The 15,522-nt window shown below is 25.9% G+C and overlaps 1 protein-coding gene across 1 annotated transcript in view; it reads right to left on the bottom strand.

The window, feature by feature from the left end:
- LOC129957111 (protein cordon-bleu-like) overlaps nt 1-15,215 on the bottom strand; it is a 195,476-nt gene extending 180,261 nt beyond the window's left edge. The window contains exon 1 of the mRNA XM_056069260.1: nt 14,942-15,215. Coding sequence (XP_055925235.1) covers nt 14,942-14,979 — 38 coding nt within the window. The 5' untranslated portion in view covers nt 14,980-15,215. The remainder of the gene's footprint in view (nt 1-14,941) is intronic.
- Nucleotides 15,216-15,522: the final 307 nt, after the last annotated feature.

Raw genomic sequence — 15,522 nt, 5'->3', positions numbered from 1 at the left:
AAACCGAATTTTGTCTTAGAGTAATTATACTGTGTTAAAAATAATATTTTAATATGTTTAATATAATATGTTTTGTAATATTCAAATATGTTTTAAATTATATTTAAATTAAATTTATTGTTTTCTAAGCAAGGGACTGAAATAAATTTCTCAAATTTTACTAGCACAGATTTTTTTTTTTTTTTTTGCCAAACTGTACATTGTACGTCCCTAGAATGCATTCTGTCTTTAGTATAAAAATTATCAGAGAATAAGAAAATATCATTCTATAAACTATTATTTCCAGAAGCAATTCACTAAATTAAAAACAATTCTCAACGAATATAATTTTCAATAAGCTTTTTTCAGTTCATTTATTATAAAAGTAATTGTATCATTTTTTCTTCCTTAGTGCTCGTCAGTAAAATTACATTGCTACTTTTACGCTATTTAATGTAAGGTAGAGACGTTTATTACAAACTAATAATTAAATTTTTTAAAACATTCTTTTGAAAAAATTTATAGATATATAATTCAAAGAATAAATCAATTATTGGATTTTAAGAATAATGAAAAATCTTAATACAGTGAATTCTTATCAACTCGAAGAAATTAATTGGTAAGCAAAAATAATTCAAGAAACTTCGAAACAACTTTTTTTTTCTATATATACAATACTGATATATTTTTTAAATGTTAAATATATTTACTAATTTTATTTTTATCATTTATAGTTATATTTAAAAAAAATCCGATAATAGATATTTTGAAATAAAGATAATTAATTATACGAGAAGTTTATGGTGAAAATGAATTAAGGTTGTGATGTTCTTGTTATCTATCAGCATGAACCCAAACAATTCTTTAATGGAAATTATTTTCTTTTCTACTATTGTAGAGTATTAGTTTCAAAATAATGTTTATACGTGCAACTAAAAAGGCCTCCAGACTATTAAGTTTAAGGTATTCGAAACATATTTTTTGTTTCCATTCAGAATTTTTAAGAATGATATTATTAAATATTCCATTATTAGGTCAAAATTTACAAACCATTTTCTCTCATTTTTGCTTTTTTTAAAAAATTTCGAAATCGATTTTTGTCTAATTTAAAACCATTAATTTGTAAGTCCATTAGCAGTTCATGTTCTGCTTTACGAGTTTTAGAATTAATTTTATTACAGTTGCCATAACAATAATAGCAATATTTTACTGAAATTTCTCATCTACAGTAATTGTAGATGTTCTCTTATTCGATAGAAATTTACGAAATATTTTCCAGCATTTTTACTCATTTTTTAAATTATGAAATAGATTAAAATCTACTTGTAAAACTATTCGCTCGCAAATTCCATCAACAGTTCATGTTCTGATTGGTGAATTCAATTTTTATTATCGTTGCCATAAAAGTTCTAGCAATGCTTTTTTTTAATGAAATGTTTCTTTCACGCTCAAACCATTAGAAGACATTTAGGATGGAAATCAATCACCATGAAAGACGATAAACTCTTTTGAGGTAAGTTAACATCTCTACTCCTGACACAACACGATGAAAACGATAATCAATTTCACTTAACATGTTTTGTCTTTTTTGTTCTTTCCAATTTTTTTTTAGCAGCTGGTTCGCTTTTCAAAATCGTGAGGGAAAATTTGATATGAGGAAAGATGAAGTTTCGGAAGTTTATTTTTTTAGAAGGGAAAATGATATACACAGATGAGTTCCCTAGGATGACCTAGAATTGTTGTAGAGGCTATCGGCATTTTAAATGGAATTATGCTAATTTAGATTCCTTCTCAGGTATGCTATTCTAAAACTGTTGTTAACTTTTGTGAGTTTGTAATAATGGGCTTCAGACCTGTTTTGATATCAATGCTTTCCATAAATAAACAGTTTTCTGAATTTTGAACCTTCTAGAAATATTTTAATGATGCAGACATTTATTTTCATCAAACGTCATTTTTTTCAGAATTTAAAGAATTTAAATATATTTAAGAAATTCTGCTATATTATAAGGAAAAAATAAATTAAGGGATTTACATAATTTCGTGTCACTTATGGCAACCAAATTTAAATAACATTAAGATATCACACCCATATTTTAAGAATAAAAAAATGTTAAATTCCAGGGAACGAATAGCTATTGGCAATGTTCTAGACATATTTGTATTCCATCTTCGTGGATATGCAAGTGATTACAGATAGCTCCTTGGAATAATATTAATAATAATTTTTTTCGTGCGTTAAAGGATCTTACAATTGTATTCGTTATTATCGCTTCAATACCCCTTTCAAAAGTTATCAGAAATTTATTATTCTTGAGAACAGTTTTGTTCGTTTTTATTTAACTAACATCTGACAACAGAAAAAAAAAACAGAAATGATATATATATATATATATATATATATATATATATATATATATATATATATTACAAAAAGCATGAGAAATAGAATAATTCACATCGCTTGCATTAAACGTGAAATATGATAACAATAAATTTATAAATCCAGTATTTATTATGTTTATTCGTGAAAGAACAAATTTAAGTATCCACAATGATTGTTTAAATTATTGCTATTTATTCGCACGAGATATTTGTTGGTTAGAAAAGTAGGTGATTTTAGATATTTCCCAATAAGCAAGTGCATTCATTATGTTCAAAATTTATAATTAATAGTATTTACAATTAAAGATCAACGCGTGCATTCATATTTGTGTAGTTATAACTTGGAGATAGCTTGAACTTAATTTCTTTAAATTAATTGAATAGCAAATTTTAAGCGAAAAAAAAATGCTTACTCTTTGATTTCATTAATTACCTTTTTACTTTCATGCTTTCTCTTTAATTTCATTCGCGGAATTACCGTCTACAGTTGGTAATTCTGCGCATACAATTTTGTGCTGAAATATTCTGAAGTAGAAGAAAAAGCAGTTTCTCATGCACTGTATAGAGAAATAAAATACGAATTGAATTTGATCTAAAATTCGCATATTTTACTGATATAAAGAACACATTATTAAGAATATTAAACGAATTTAAGATAGTTAAAATTCGCATAACTTTCTAATTCACAACAATCTTTTTAAGTTCTATCAAAACAAAGAGATTAAACTCTATGCCAGTTTTCAAAGCTTAAATTCCGTTTGCATAAAAAGCACAAATCTTTGTGTTGTTATTTGCAGTTTCCCGATATTCGAAGGCGAATTGTTTTGTCTTCATTTATCCCAATATTTTCACAGGCTTTTGCATCGTTCTTATTCAGCTTCTTCTAGAAAGTAAATTCGTTTTTCAATTAATTTGTACTTTCTAAAATTTACTGTAAATTTTTTTAAAAATTTTTCTACTTCTTTCTTTAAATTAGCGACACGCTTTATGATAGTCGGTTCGGACTACTTTTTTAATGATATTAGCTTCAAATATATTAATCCTCAACAGAATATAACATGTTACTTTAATTAAAAAAATTACATTTTTTCCCATGTTTTAAAACTAAAGATATTTAATTGAATTGAATAAGCTTTTTAAAAATATATGTATTGGAAAACAAAAAAATACGAACTGTCATATTTAAAGTTAAAAAAAAACGAATTTTGTCAATCAAAATGGCAAGCAATAATTTGACTTCTGTTCAGATTTTAATTGGCCAGCTTCTATATTAGGTAGACTTTAAAGTGAAAAATGTAACTTAATATTGTTTTTTAATGATCTTTTAGTTGTAATTATATTGATTTCATATTTTATGATTTTGATAGTTTAAAATATTTATTAAATTCAACAAAATTTACAATAATAGTAACTACAGAAATAAAAACGTTTATCTCATTCTATCTAAAAAAAAAAACAGAAATTTAGTTAATTAATATTTAATAACACATATTTTAAACCTCATTGACCTAAAAATATGGAAATAACTTTTTAAAAATGAAATTATATTTGGATAAACAAATAGAATATTTTAAACATTCGCAAACGATATATTTGTTTGTAAGCTCAACTTTAAAGAAGAACAAGAATACAATATTACAATGTAAGAAGCAAATTAATTTCAGTTGTTCTCCAGCTCATTTACCATATAAAGAAACCATATAAAAGCAAACGTTCAATTGTAAACTGTTAATTCTTCTGATTACGTTAACTGTAACCTCATAAGAGATTGTTGTCTCTCATTAACACAACGTACGTGAATCGAATTAACACAATTGACATTAAGATAGAGAGGCTCTTTATTAGAATGATAACCACAAAGACAATTATATAGAATTACTCCGCAGGCATCTGGAAACATTACCAGAAATCGTTTGGCGAAGTTCACAGCTATCTCGTTGCTGTATCTAATGTGACAAAAGAAACCGAAGTTTAATTGAATAAACCTTCGCCTTTTATTTTAAGAATAGGATAAGTCACTGTAACTGTTTGAGAGATTTTTAAAAGCTTTTCTAATCGAGTCAATGCCCTTTTCTTTGAAATTGCTTGTAAAGATGCTTGTTAGATGAACGGTTTCATGACATGGAGCAGTGGGTATAAAAAATCTCATTGTGAAGAAATTCAAAACCTCGATCAAAGAAGACAATAGATTTTACTTTTAATAAGGAAACTATCTTCTAATGAAATCGAACAGATGATTTGAAAAAAAATTTATGTCAACTTAAAATAGATGAGAATTTTTTTTTTCAATTAATTAAATACAAAGGAAACTTAGCGTGAATATTCCAAATAGTTTGCGCTGAATTAGGTAGACATAGTTTTTCAACTTAAGGATTGCCTACCCATGTGGGATCATATAAAATAAATAATAGAAAAAAATTATAGCATTTACATCAGTTGAATTTTTGATTATTTGAAAGCAAGAGTTATTAAGATATCAATATAGGTCAATTTAAAATATATGAGAATCTTCTTTTTAATTAATAAAATACAAAGGAAGCTAAACTTAATTATAATAAATAGTTTGAGCTGAAATAGGTAGACATGGCTTTTTAACCTAAGAGTTGCCTACCCACGTGTTGTCATGTGAAATAAATGATAAAAAAAATGTATGGCATTTACGCCAATTGAATTTTCGATTATTTGAAAGCAACAGTTATTAAGAAATCAATTTATGTCAACTTAAAACATATGAGAAGTTTTTTTTTAATTAATGAAATGCAAAGGAAACTAAACTTATATAATACAAATAGTTTGAGCTGATTTAGGTAGGCATGGTTTTTTTAACATAAGGGTTGCCTATCCAGGTGGTATCATGTGAAATAAATAATAGAAAAAAATTTATGTCATTTACATCAATTGAATTTTCGATTATTTGAAAGCAACAATTATTTAGAAATCAATCTGACGTGGAGATTTCTAAAAAAAAATGATGAGTTACTATTACTTAGATTTATTTATCAGTTAGTTAGTCATTTTGTTATAAATTTTGCAATTTTGTGTTCATTGCATAATATTTTTGAATGATCACAGGATCGCTATATTGCTGCAAATGAAAAATAAATTTAAAAAAATAATCTAAGATAATCTATAAATTAAAAAAAATAATCTAATCTAAAAAAATAAACTAATAATAAAAATAATCTAATCTAATAAAAAAATAATTTATATATTACAATGACAAAGAGGGATATTTTGCTAACTCTTTGCACCCGGATGCTGCCTCTCACTCGTCATTCAAGGCGGTACATCATTTTAAAGTTTTATTTTTTTTAATTGCAATTTTTAAAAAATACCTAAAGAATAGTAAGAAGATGTTGATTAATTTCCTGGTAACATTCAACTTAAATTTATAATAAATATTCTTTTTCATAGCAGTAAGCGAGTCCTTGTGTTAACTGAATAATTTTGCATCGAATTACTTTTCCGAATGCAGAGAGTTAATTTAATAATTCAGACAATATTATACAATATTTTCATACAAATTATATTTATTGTAACTGCTATTTTGAATCTTTTGTTTTTTACACAAGATATTGATTGAAATTGTGATAATTTAACTTTCATCTATTCAGATACTTCATCGACTGATTAACCAACTCACGAAATTTTACAATCCGAACTCTTTTTATTTCAATTTTAAGTTGAATTTCATTTCATTTTTAAGATTAAGAAAGATGTTTGATGAATTATTTGTTTGCCTCTCACTTACCTTCTCGAATTCGAAGTATTCATAGACCAAGTTTTGCAATCCTCAAAAATTCGATCTCATTATTTTGGTGAGTCTCCAAATTTTAGATTTATCTCAATCCGGAAAAACATTTTCTCAAATTTTGTTTGTTTGTCTGTGAAAATAACAACTCAGAAATGTCAAAGTCTCTAATTTTACTAGAATATTAGCAAATTATATGAGTCAACAACTCAATATTCTTAAAGAAAACATATTTTCTGAAGAGATTAAAGGAGGTTTGAATCTAGAATACAAATCAATGTACCACGATGGCGTTGTATATCAATTAGTATAACTTTATTTTTAAAATTTTCATTTAATTATACAGCATAAATAAAGTGCACACAAAAAAAGGTACATAATTCCATTGTAAATTCAGTAATTAAAGGAGGTTTGAATCTAGAATACAAATCAATGTACCACGATGGCGTTGTATATCAATTAGTATAACTTTATTTTTAAAATTTTCATTTAATTATACAGCATAAATAAAGTGCACACAAAAAATGTACATAATTCCATTGTAATTTCTGTAATTAAAACTATGAAAAGCACTGTTGTAAAGTGTAATTAAAAATATTTTTAAAAATTATTGGAATCAGAGAAAAAATTGTACATAAATTAAATTAAAATCACTTAAAAGCTTATTTTTTAAAACTTTTATAATTGGGTATAAAAATGGTTTTGTGCAATATGTTTCGAAATTATTGAAGAAAATTTTTTTCATTTCGATTGATGTTTTAATTAAAAATATGTCGTAAAAATTATAATAAAAAATATATAAAAATTTAATCAAAAATATATCGTTGTTATATATAGAGAGAGAGAGAGTCAATTTTTAGTGTCTACCATTTTCCATTTTTGAGCTGTGTTTAAAGACAGGTAGAAAAATTCCAAAAATGGATTTTTCTGACTTTTAGTAAGTATAAAATGTAAAAATTACAAGATCACAATCTAGAAATCAGATTTCTTTTTATGATTACGATGTTTTATCTTAATACTACGCTTCATAAACGAAAAAACAAAAATATTGCCTGGTGATGTATTTTTATTAAATAAAGAAAAAGAATTGGCCCCTGAATTCTAATTTTCAAAATAGTTATTGCGGTGTATATTCCCATTAGATTTCTTAGGGCACATAGGTCACGCTTTTTGCATATTATGACCTGGATGGTATGATAGCCATCAGTATTATTCCATCACCACTGCAGTATAATATTGAAAGTACGACTTGAGCGCGAATTGCAGGTTCCGATTCAGACATTGGCGTATTTCCCACGACATCATCATTACGGTCGCTTTCAAAGTCATCATTTGGATTCTTATTTTTGAAATTTCCCACTTTATTTGTTGGAATTTCTCAAGAAGAAACGAACTTTTATTTGCGGTTTCGCTGATTCTGAGAGCAGACACGTGAAATAACAAAAATACAAGTGATTGGTTAACGAATAGTTTGCTATGTTCGTTATTCTGTTTTTTCATTAATCTATCATCGATTATTCTCTATAAGTTTTTGTCGATACCAAATTCATTCGTTCTGAAAAAACAAACAATTACGAAAAATAATATATAAAAAACTTTTAAATTGAAGCTTTCAGTAATTCGGAAGATTTTAATTCATCGTTTTCATTAATTCGATTTTGAGAGTAGACTTGTGAATCTAAACGATAAAAATTACAGTAAGTTATTGCTTAACGAACATAATTCGGTGAAAGGCAATATTTGTTATCCAAATTCTTCGTTAATCATCGATAAATTCTCTAGAACTTTCTGTGGAAACTTGATTCATTCGTTTTGAGAATACAAACAATTAATTAAAAAAAACTCTATACAGGAAAATCTTTTAATTCGAAGTTTTCAGTAATTCTGGTGTTTTTAATTCCAAGTTGTAATTAATTAGATTTTGAAAGTAGATTTGTGAAACTAAATGATAAAAACATTACAGTAAGTTATTGTTTAACGAACATGATTTGTTGAAAGATAACATTCATTATCCAATTTATTTGTTAATCATCAATCAATTCACAAAACTTTTTGTGGATACTTGGTTTATTCTTTTTGAGAATACGAACAATTAAGAAAAAATTATATACAGGAAAACTTTTAATTCGAAGTTTTCCGTAATTCGGATGCTTTTAATTCCAAGTTGTAATTAATTCAATTTTGTGAGTATACTTGGGAAACTAAATGATAAAAAAAATTACAATAAGTTATTGTTTATTCGTTGAAAGACAATATTTGTTATCCAAAATCTTCGTTAATCATGGATAAATTCTCAAAACTTTTTGTGGATTCTTGATTCTTTCCTCTCTGCAATATAAACAATTAATAAGAAAATTGTACACAGAAAAACTTTTAATTCGAAGTGTTCAGCAATTCGGAGGCTTTTAATTCCAAATTTTCGGAGTAGACTTTTGAAAACGATAAAAAATTGTACAATAAGTTAATGTTTAACGAACATAATTCATTGAAAGACAATGTTCGTTATCCGATTTCTTCGTTAACATATGGGAAATCCATAACAATTTGCTGACACTTGATTCATCCGTTTTATGACTAAAAAAACAGATTCAATTTATTTTCTGGTTTTATTTTAGAATTTTTGATTCAAATTGTAGTGAACAATTTATTTATTAAGTTACTTAATTATTTATAGAAAACTATCGTTTTAGAAATTATTAACGACTTATTATCATTATTATTTTTACTTTATTTATTGCTTACTCCTTATTTTTTTTTCATTATTATTGGTTAACAAAATTGTTAAATATTAAAAATTTATCTTTACTAAGATTTTTAGTTGGGAAATATCTTTTCTGTTTCTGTGCTAATTTTTAGATAAAATTTTCCTAAATTCGTATTTTTGAACGTTGTTTTGCATACCTAAAATAACCTAAACTTTACTGTAATTATGTAATAGTTTTAATATGAAATAACGATTATACAAACTTTTTGATTTATGTCTGAGGTGAGCACAGTTTTTGATACTTCTATAATTTTAGGTCCCAGGATAAGAACAAGTTTATTAAATGAGTAAAAACATTAAAAAAATTTTGAAATCTATTCTATCATTAATGTATAAAATATATAAAAATGTTGGACCCTCTCCTTCCTGAAATCGTCTATAGATATATAAATGTTTATATTTCTCTTTCACTGTACTTCATCTAATATACGTTACTATACTTAATTCAATAGTTCAATGTATGTGATTACGAATTTCTTTTTGCATTTATTCTGTGAGATGTTCGTCATTCTTAAGAATTCACAGTCAGAAGATTAAATTCTTTCTTAATAATTCTTATCATTTTATGGAGTCATTTTAAAGATCTTAATAATTCAGTGTTCGTAGACTGAATTGTTTATTAAATGATTTACACTGTATATTTAAAGGAGTATTCGAACGTCATGACATCAAAGTCCGTAGTTCCAAACAGTAACATCATGTTAATGCCTTAGACTTCCTTCGTCTATCATCATTTTAAAGTTTTAAATTTATGGGTAATTATATAGCCCAGATTATTTTTACATACACAAAGAAATGCATTTAATATCATAGCAACGCGTATGTTTATAAACAGTGTAACTACAACGATCAAAATACTTATTGTAAGATATGCTTAAAAATTTCAAGAAATTGTCTAAAATTTTAAAACATTGAATGGAAATGAAATCGATATCTCTGAAAAATTTTTTATAAAGGTATTTTGACATATCACATAATTAATAGAGTGTGAAACGATATGTGCAATAAGAGGCTGTGAAGTTATATGGAGAAAGCTGCAATACTTCGATTAATTTTTAATTAAAGATCTATTAAAAATTTTTAATTTCTTTTCTTACTTACCGTCTACATCCAAGAAATAAAAACGAATATAAATTAATGGCTCTAGGTTTAACAAACTGCTCCGTAAACCGTTTTGAATTATTTTTACATTATGCTTGACACATCCCATAATTAATAGATTGTCTAATTTATAAACATTATCATGTTAATTAATTAAATATGACAGTAAATATACTAAAGGCAGTAAATATACTAATATTTAATATATTAGTATATTTACTGCATTTTGGAAAGCTGTCATTGGTAATTTAAAATTAAATTTTTAACGTCGATTTAATATTAACTTTGTTTTGTCATTGTATATATTAGATATGTTACCAAGATAAAAATTATCGTCTGCTAGGAAAAAACGCGTTCTGTTTTGAAAATGTTTCTCTGAAATAAGTTCTAATAAGTAAGTAATTATAAATGCGTATTTCTCTACTGCATTAAAAATGTAAAAGGTTAAATTTCTGAATACCTTGGCTTTAAATTTCGATCCTCTTTCAATCCCCGTAAAACATAACTTCGATTCGTCCTCAATCGATTCATTCTATAATGTGAAAGTTAAGTTGTTATTTCAGAAAAGCCTGCTTATGGCTGTGTGGTTTTTATAATTACTGGAATTAAGCCCTTCGGAGTTAGGCTTTAAATCTCTAAGTAAACATTGCACTCTCAGGTGTTTTCATAACGGTTCTTCAACACATTGAACCTGACTTTTGCTATTTTAACCTGGATTTCACAGCCCACATCTTTTACAAGAGAATTAATCCGAAATATTCTTTGTTATTTTAAGCAATAAATAGCATCTGCAAATAAAATGTAACGTTAGTTTCGCTAAGCACTTGGCAACAACAACCGATGGATTGACATATAAATTAAGTTACGCCGTTTGAAAAAGAGTATATTAAGAAAAGTATTCAGCATTTAGCATTCACAAGTATCTGGATTAAAAATCCTTCCATATACTTCACAAATACGAAACATTTTAATAAGTTTTTCAGAAGTATTTCTCCTTAAATTTTTATTCTAGGTCCTTTTAATTATAATTACTAGGCTGATGCATTCATTTTTTAATAATTTTTAAATAAACAATGCTTTTGCAATGCTTGTGAGTAAAATTCGAGAAAATAAAATAAAATAAATATTTTAAAGGAGACCTGAATTTATAATTTAAATAGAATGATAATTTTTTAGGCTTGATTCGTCTATATTTATACTATGCAAAAAATATATATTCTCTTCATTATAACAACGATAAAATACACGCACAAAAGATGTATTTAATATTGTAAACGCAGTTGTTAAAACAATGAAAGTTATTGTTGTAAAATATGCTTCAAAAGATTTTTAAAAATTTGTTTAAACTAGACAAAAACATATAGAAAATAACAGATACCGCTGAGAAGTTTATGATTTCTATTTTAAAGTAATCGAAGAATGGATTCTATACAAAATATGCTCCAAAAATATTGAAGGAAAATATCAAAATTTGCGATTAGTTTTTAATTAAAATATTGAAACCCCATTCTTAGAAAGTACCTACTATTCAAGCAATAATTACGTGACAAATTTGGTAGTTCTAGTAGGTAAGTCCAATGTTCGTCTCTGTGAACAATTTTTTGAGCAATTTTTTATCACGTTACATAATGCAATTGAAATATGTCCTCCAATATCTCATCTTAAAAATATTATTTTCAAAATGTTTTACTAAATATCGCTACACAATATTAACAACTGCTATTAATTTCTGCATTGGTCATATTTTGACCGGAACTTAACGATAAAATAAATTGACATATATATATATAACTCAAAGCTTCCGTGCTGGCCAAAAAACCTTTTTTAGGGTCGATGTGAATACGGCTAATTCCCAATTACACCCAAACAAAGAACAATGCTGAAAGAATACTTCGTACATAAAAAGATCTTCACTTCACTTCGATGGCGGCAGATTATCTTCTTAAGAAGATATTAATCCTATCCATGCGTGTCAACAAATGAAATGAATGCTTTTCTTATGAATGAATTTTTCCTTATAATTTGTGAACGTATGTCTGGCCACAGTGTTTGTAATTTGCATCCTGATATTAGGGTTAAAAATATGATAAATTATTCGAAATTTCCTGGTAGCGGTAATGTTATATACGAAATTTATCCTAAATGCCTACCTTAATTTGCAGGTATTTTGAATTGAAATGAAAGTGTATTATTAAATTATTTGCATTCTTTTTAACCCGGAAATAGCTACTATTTATATGATTTGCAGAAGTTTTCTACTCTAAAATATATATAGCTCAAAATAAATTAACTCGTTTCTTTATTCGATTTTTATAACGCCCAATTGATTAACTTGATGCAGTTAAAAACCATTCTCCGAGTTATTTAATATAGATCTGGAAATTGTATAAAAATTGACGAAATTCATACATGTAGAAAACGATTTTATTATTTAAATCTTCATTGTATAAAATGCAAACAATTTTATAAGTTCTTTTGTAGTAATAATCGTGTAATTATAAACAAAGTATTTATTTATGTACTTTGAACAAGCTAGAGATGGCAAACAAATTTTTTTTTTTATTCCAAATATGTATGAAGTAGTTTTTAATTAAAAACTCATAGTGTGATTCAGTTATTTATATTAAAATGGCAAAAGATTATTTCACGAAAGATCAATTAACAATATTAATTAATTTCCGAAAAAGACAAATATTTTATTTCAATTTTTATCATTTAGTTGAGAACGTCATTCAATATCTATTCATCTTTTAAATTTTTCTTCACAATACGCTTCAAAATCAAAACAACTAAAAAAAAAAAGGAAAAATTTTCATTGCAAAAAATAATAATAATAATAATTAAATCATAAAGATAAAATAATTAAATCGTATTTTCAAATAATGATAATTGCGCAAACGATAAAAGTTGTACTATTTTAAATTATTCTTATAAAATACAACTGTGTTTATAATGTGCAGGAAAATTTAATTTTACAGTTCTAAAAAAACAGAGCATCTGTTTTCATGAAAGACTTGCTTATAGTTAGTTGCGTGACATAGAGATGCAAACAAAGACAATCATATGCAGATGGCCCCATTTACAAAATGGTAGGTTATTTTTTTAAGAATAACATTGATATGTTTTGCCCTTGAGACATAAACATATCCTGATATCCAAAAATAAATAAAACCTTGCGTTCGTTTAACTAATATTTTATCTTGGTATAAATTTTTAAATTTTATGATTAAAAATTGAAATTTTTCTGTGTTTTAATGAGAATATTTATTTTTTAGGATAGTTTCCAAATAATTACCTTTAAAAATGCAAAATTCTATTACAAGAAACAATAATAAAAAACCTTTACAATTTCAAAGTTTTTTTTAGTGTTAAATCTTTAAAATATCTAAATCCCTAATTATTTGAAAATAATTTATATTATATCAAACAATTTATAATGTAATCATAATTTTATTATACATTAAACCATATTGTCTTAATATAAACAAAAAAAAAATACATTTTTCTGAAATTTTCCGAGTTTTAAAATGACGGGATGCATTAGTTTATATGAAAATTGTCAGCCGAATATAAATTATTGAGAAGATTTAAAACACACACACACACACACACAATTGGTAAAAATGATATTAAATCGATGTTAATTACTTAATAATATTTTTTTTTAATTTCAAAACGTTAGATAAATTTATAAAACATAAAAATCCATGTTGAATCCATGTTGAAATTGTTCATTTTTTATTCGGTTTATTATAATTTATATATTAAATCGAAATTCATTACAAATTAATTAAATGCAGATTTTTCAAGTATTCTTGGCACATATATAATTGAAAACATTTTTTCCCCCATCTTTTCTTTCTTTTCGTTTTTTCCCCTCTAGAGACAGGGCTTAAATAATTTAAAATCAGAAAATTGAAGAAATTATTCAACGTAATACGTACAAAAGATTCAAGAAGTAATAAAAACGGTCAAATGCCTGGTGAAGGGAAACTTTAAATTAAATATGAATCTAGCGTGTCGGAATGTTTTTTTAAAAAGAATTAGCAAAATTAATTGATTTTCTAGACGAAATATCTCCGCGTAGAAATGTTTAATAAATTAATTCATAATTTTTATTTATATGACTATGGGTAACTGATAACTACTATCAAAGCATGGATGGATTCAAATTAATTACATTTTGAAGTTCAAAAATTTATAGAAAAACAGAACAAAACTAAAAGTTGAAAGAAAAATTTAATCATGTCATCTGCATATTGGTAAAAATAAATAACACTAAAAAGAAAGAAAAACGAATTTATGTGTTCTTGTTTTAAAATGTCATTTCTGCAACAGAAAAAGAATCAAAATATCACTAATATACAATATATTCTGCAGATATATTGATATTTATAATTCTTTTTTACAGCGTTGACTTATGAAACCATTAAGAATATATTAAATAATTTTCTTTTTATTTAGTCATTAAAAATGACAAATAAAAATAGCATATTGATGAGACATAAATAGAGAAGAAAAAACATTCCTTTTAAAGTTATTAAGATAAATTTTTAGAATTGTCCCTGTAAATTGTCTAATATATATTTGATTCCAAATAATAATTTGAAATGGAGGAAACTAGAAAACAATGAAAAGTTGATGCCAAAAATAAAAATTTCTTTCCAAAATAGTCGAAAATATTTAAAAGAATATGAATATAATAGAATCTTTTCAAAAACTACAAAGCTTGAAGAAAATTGAAATTTCTATAAGAGAAAAAAAGAGATATTTCAATAATGTAATTATCTTATTAAAAAAGTATTCAAAGAATACGAAAAAAAAAATTATTACATCCACTTTTTATTCTGTTCTTAATTCTGATATAAAAAAGGCTGAAATAACTAAAAATAAATAAATAAATAAATAAAGTTTCATCAAAATTTTCATACAACAAAAACTTTCTCAAAAATTTAACTCACCTGTTTTGTTGGTTGGAAGTGGTAAAATCCAGAAGCATATTTTTTCAAAACAGACAATATTGCAGGCAAGCACTTAAAAAAAACTCTCTGATCCTTCTGCAGAAATTATTCTACTGACTTCAAATCAGCATTCCGAGTTGGTCAGAGAGAGGGGGAAACAAATGCTAGGACACCGGTAAAAATAAAGCTCAACTGTGATCTTTTTTTGGTCAGTTCTTCAGCCGGACAACGTCCACTTTATGAGAGGGAACAGAAAGAAGGGACAACGACCCAAACCGCGCGAACTACGAGAAGAAACTGAAACTGACTCTCCTAGCAAGGTTGGCAGGTGAGGAATCAAGGTCGGTGACGTCACTTGAAGGAAGATCGTGCTTTTGTTGTTCGGCCGGCACGCGAGCCGCCATTTTGAACCACAATGTCCCGCGCCTTGAAGTGACAAATATTTCAAAAGTTGCCAGAATGTTTGCTGCTATAAATCACTGCCTTCTGGTTATGAGAACAAGGGAATGTCTATGTTTAGTGTCCTGCTAGTGTGGAACGGATTAAGTGAAGGAATATCTTCTTATATTTTTTTCAGTGCA

Source organism: Argiope bruennichi, chromosome 11, assembly GCF_947563725.1.
Source record: "Argiope bruennichi chromosome 11, qqArgBrue1.1, whole genome shotgun sequence".
NCBI lineage: Eukaryota > Metazoa > Arthropoda > Arachnida > Araneae > Araneidae > Argiope > Argiope bruennichi.
This window is presented reverse-complemented; position numbering and strand designations above follow the sequence as displayed.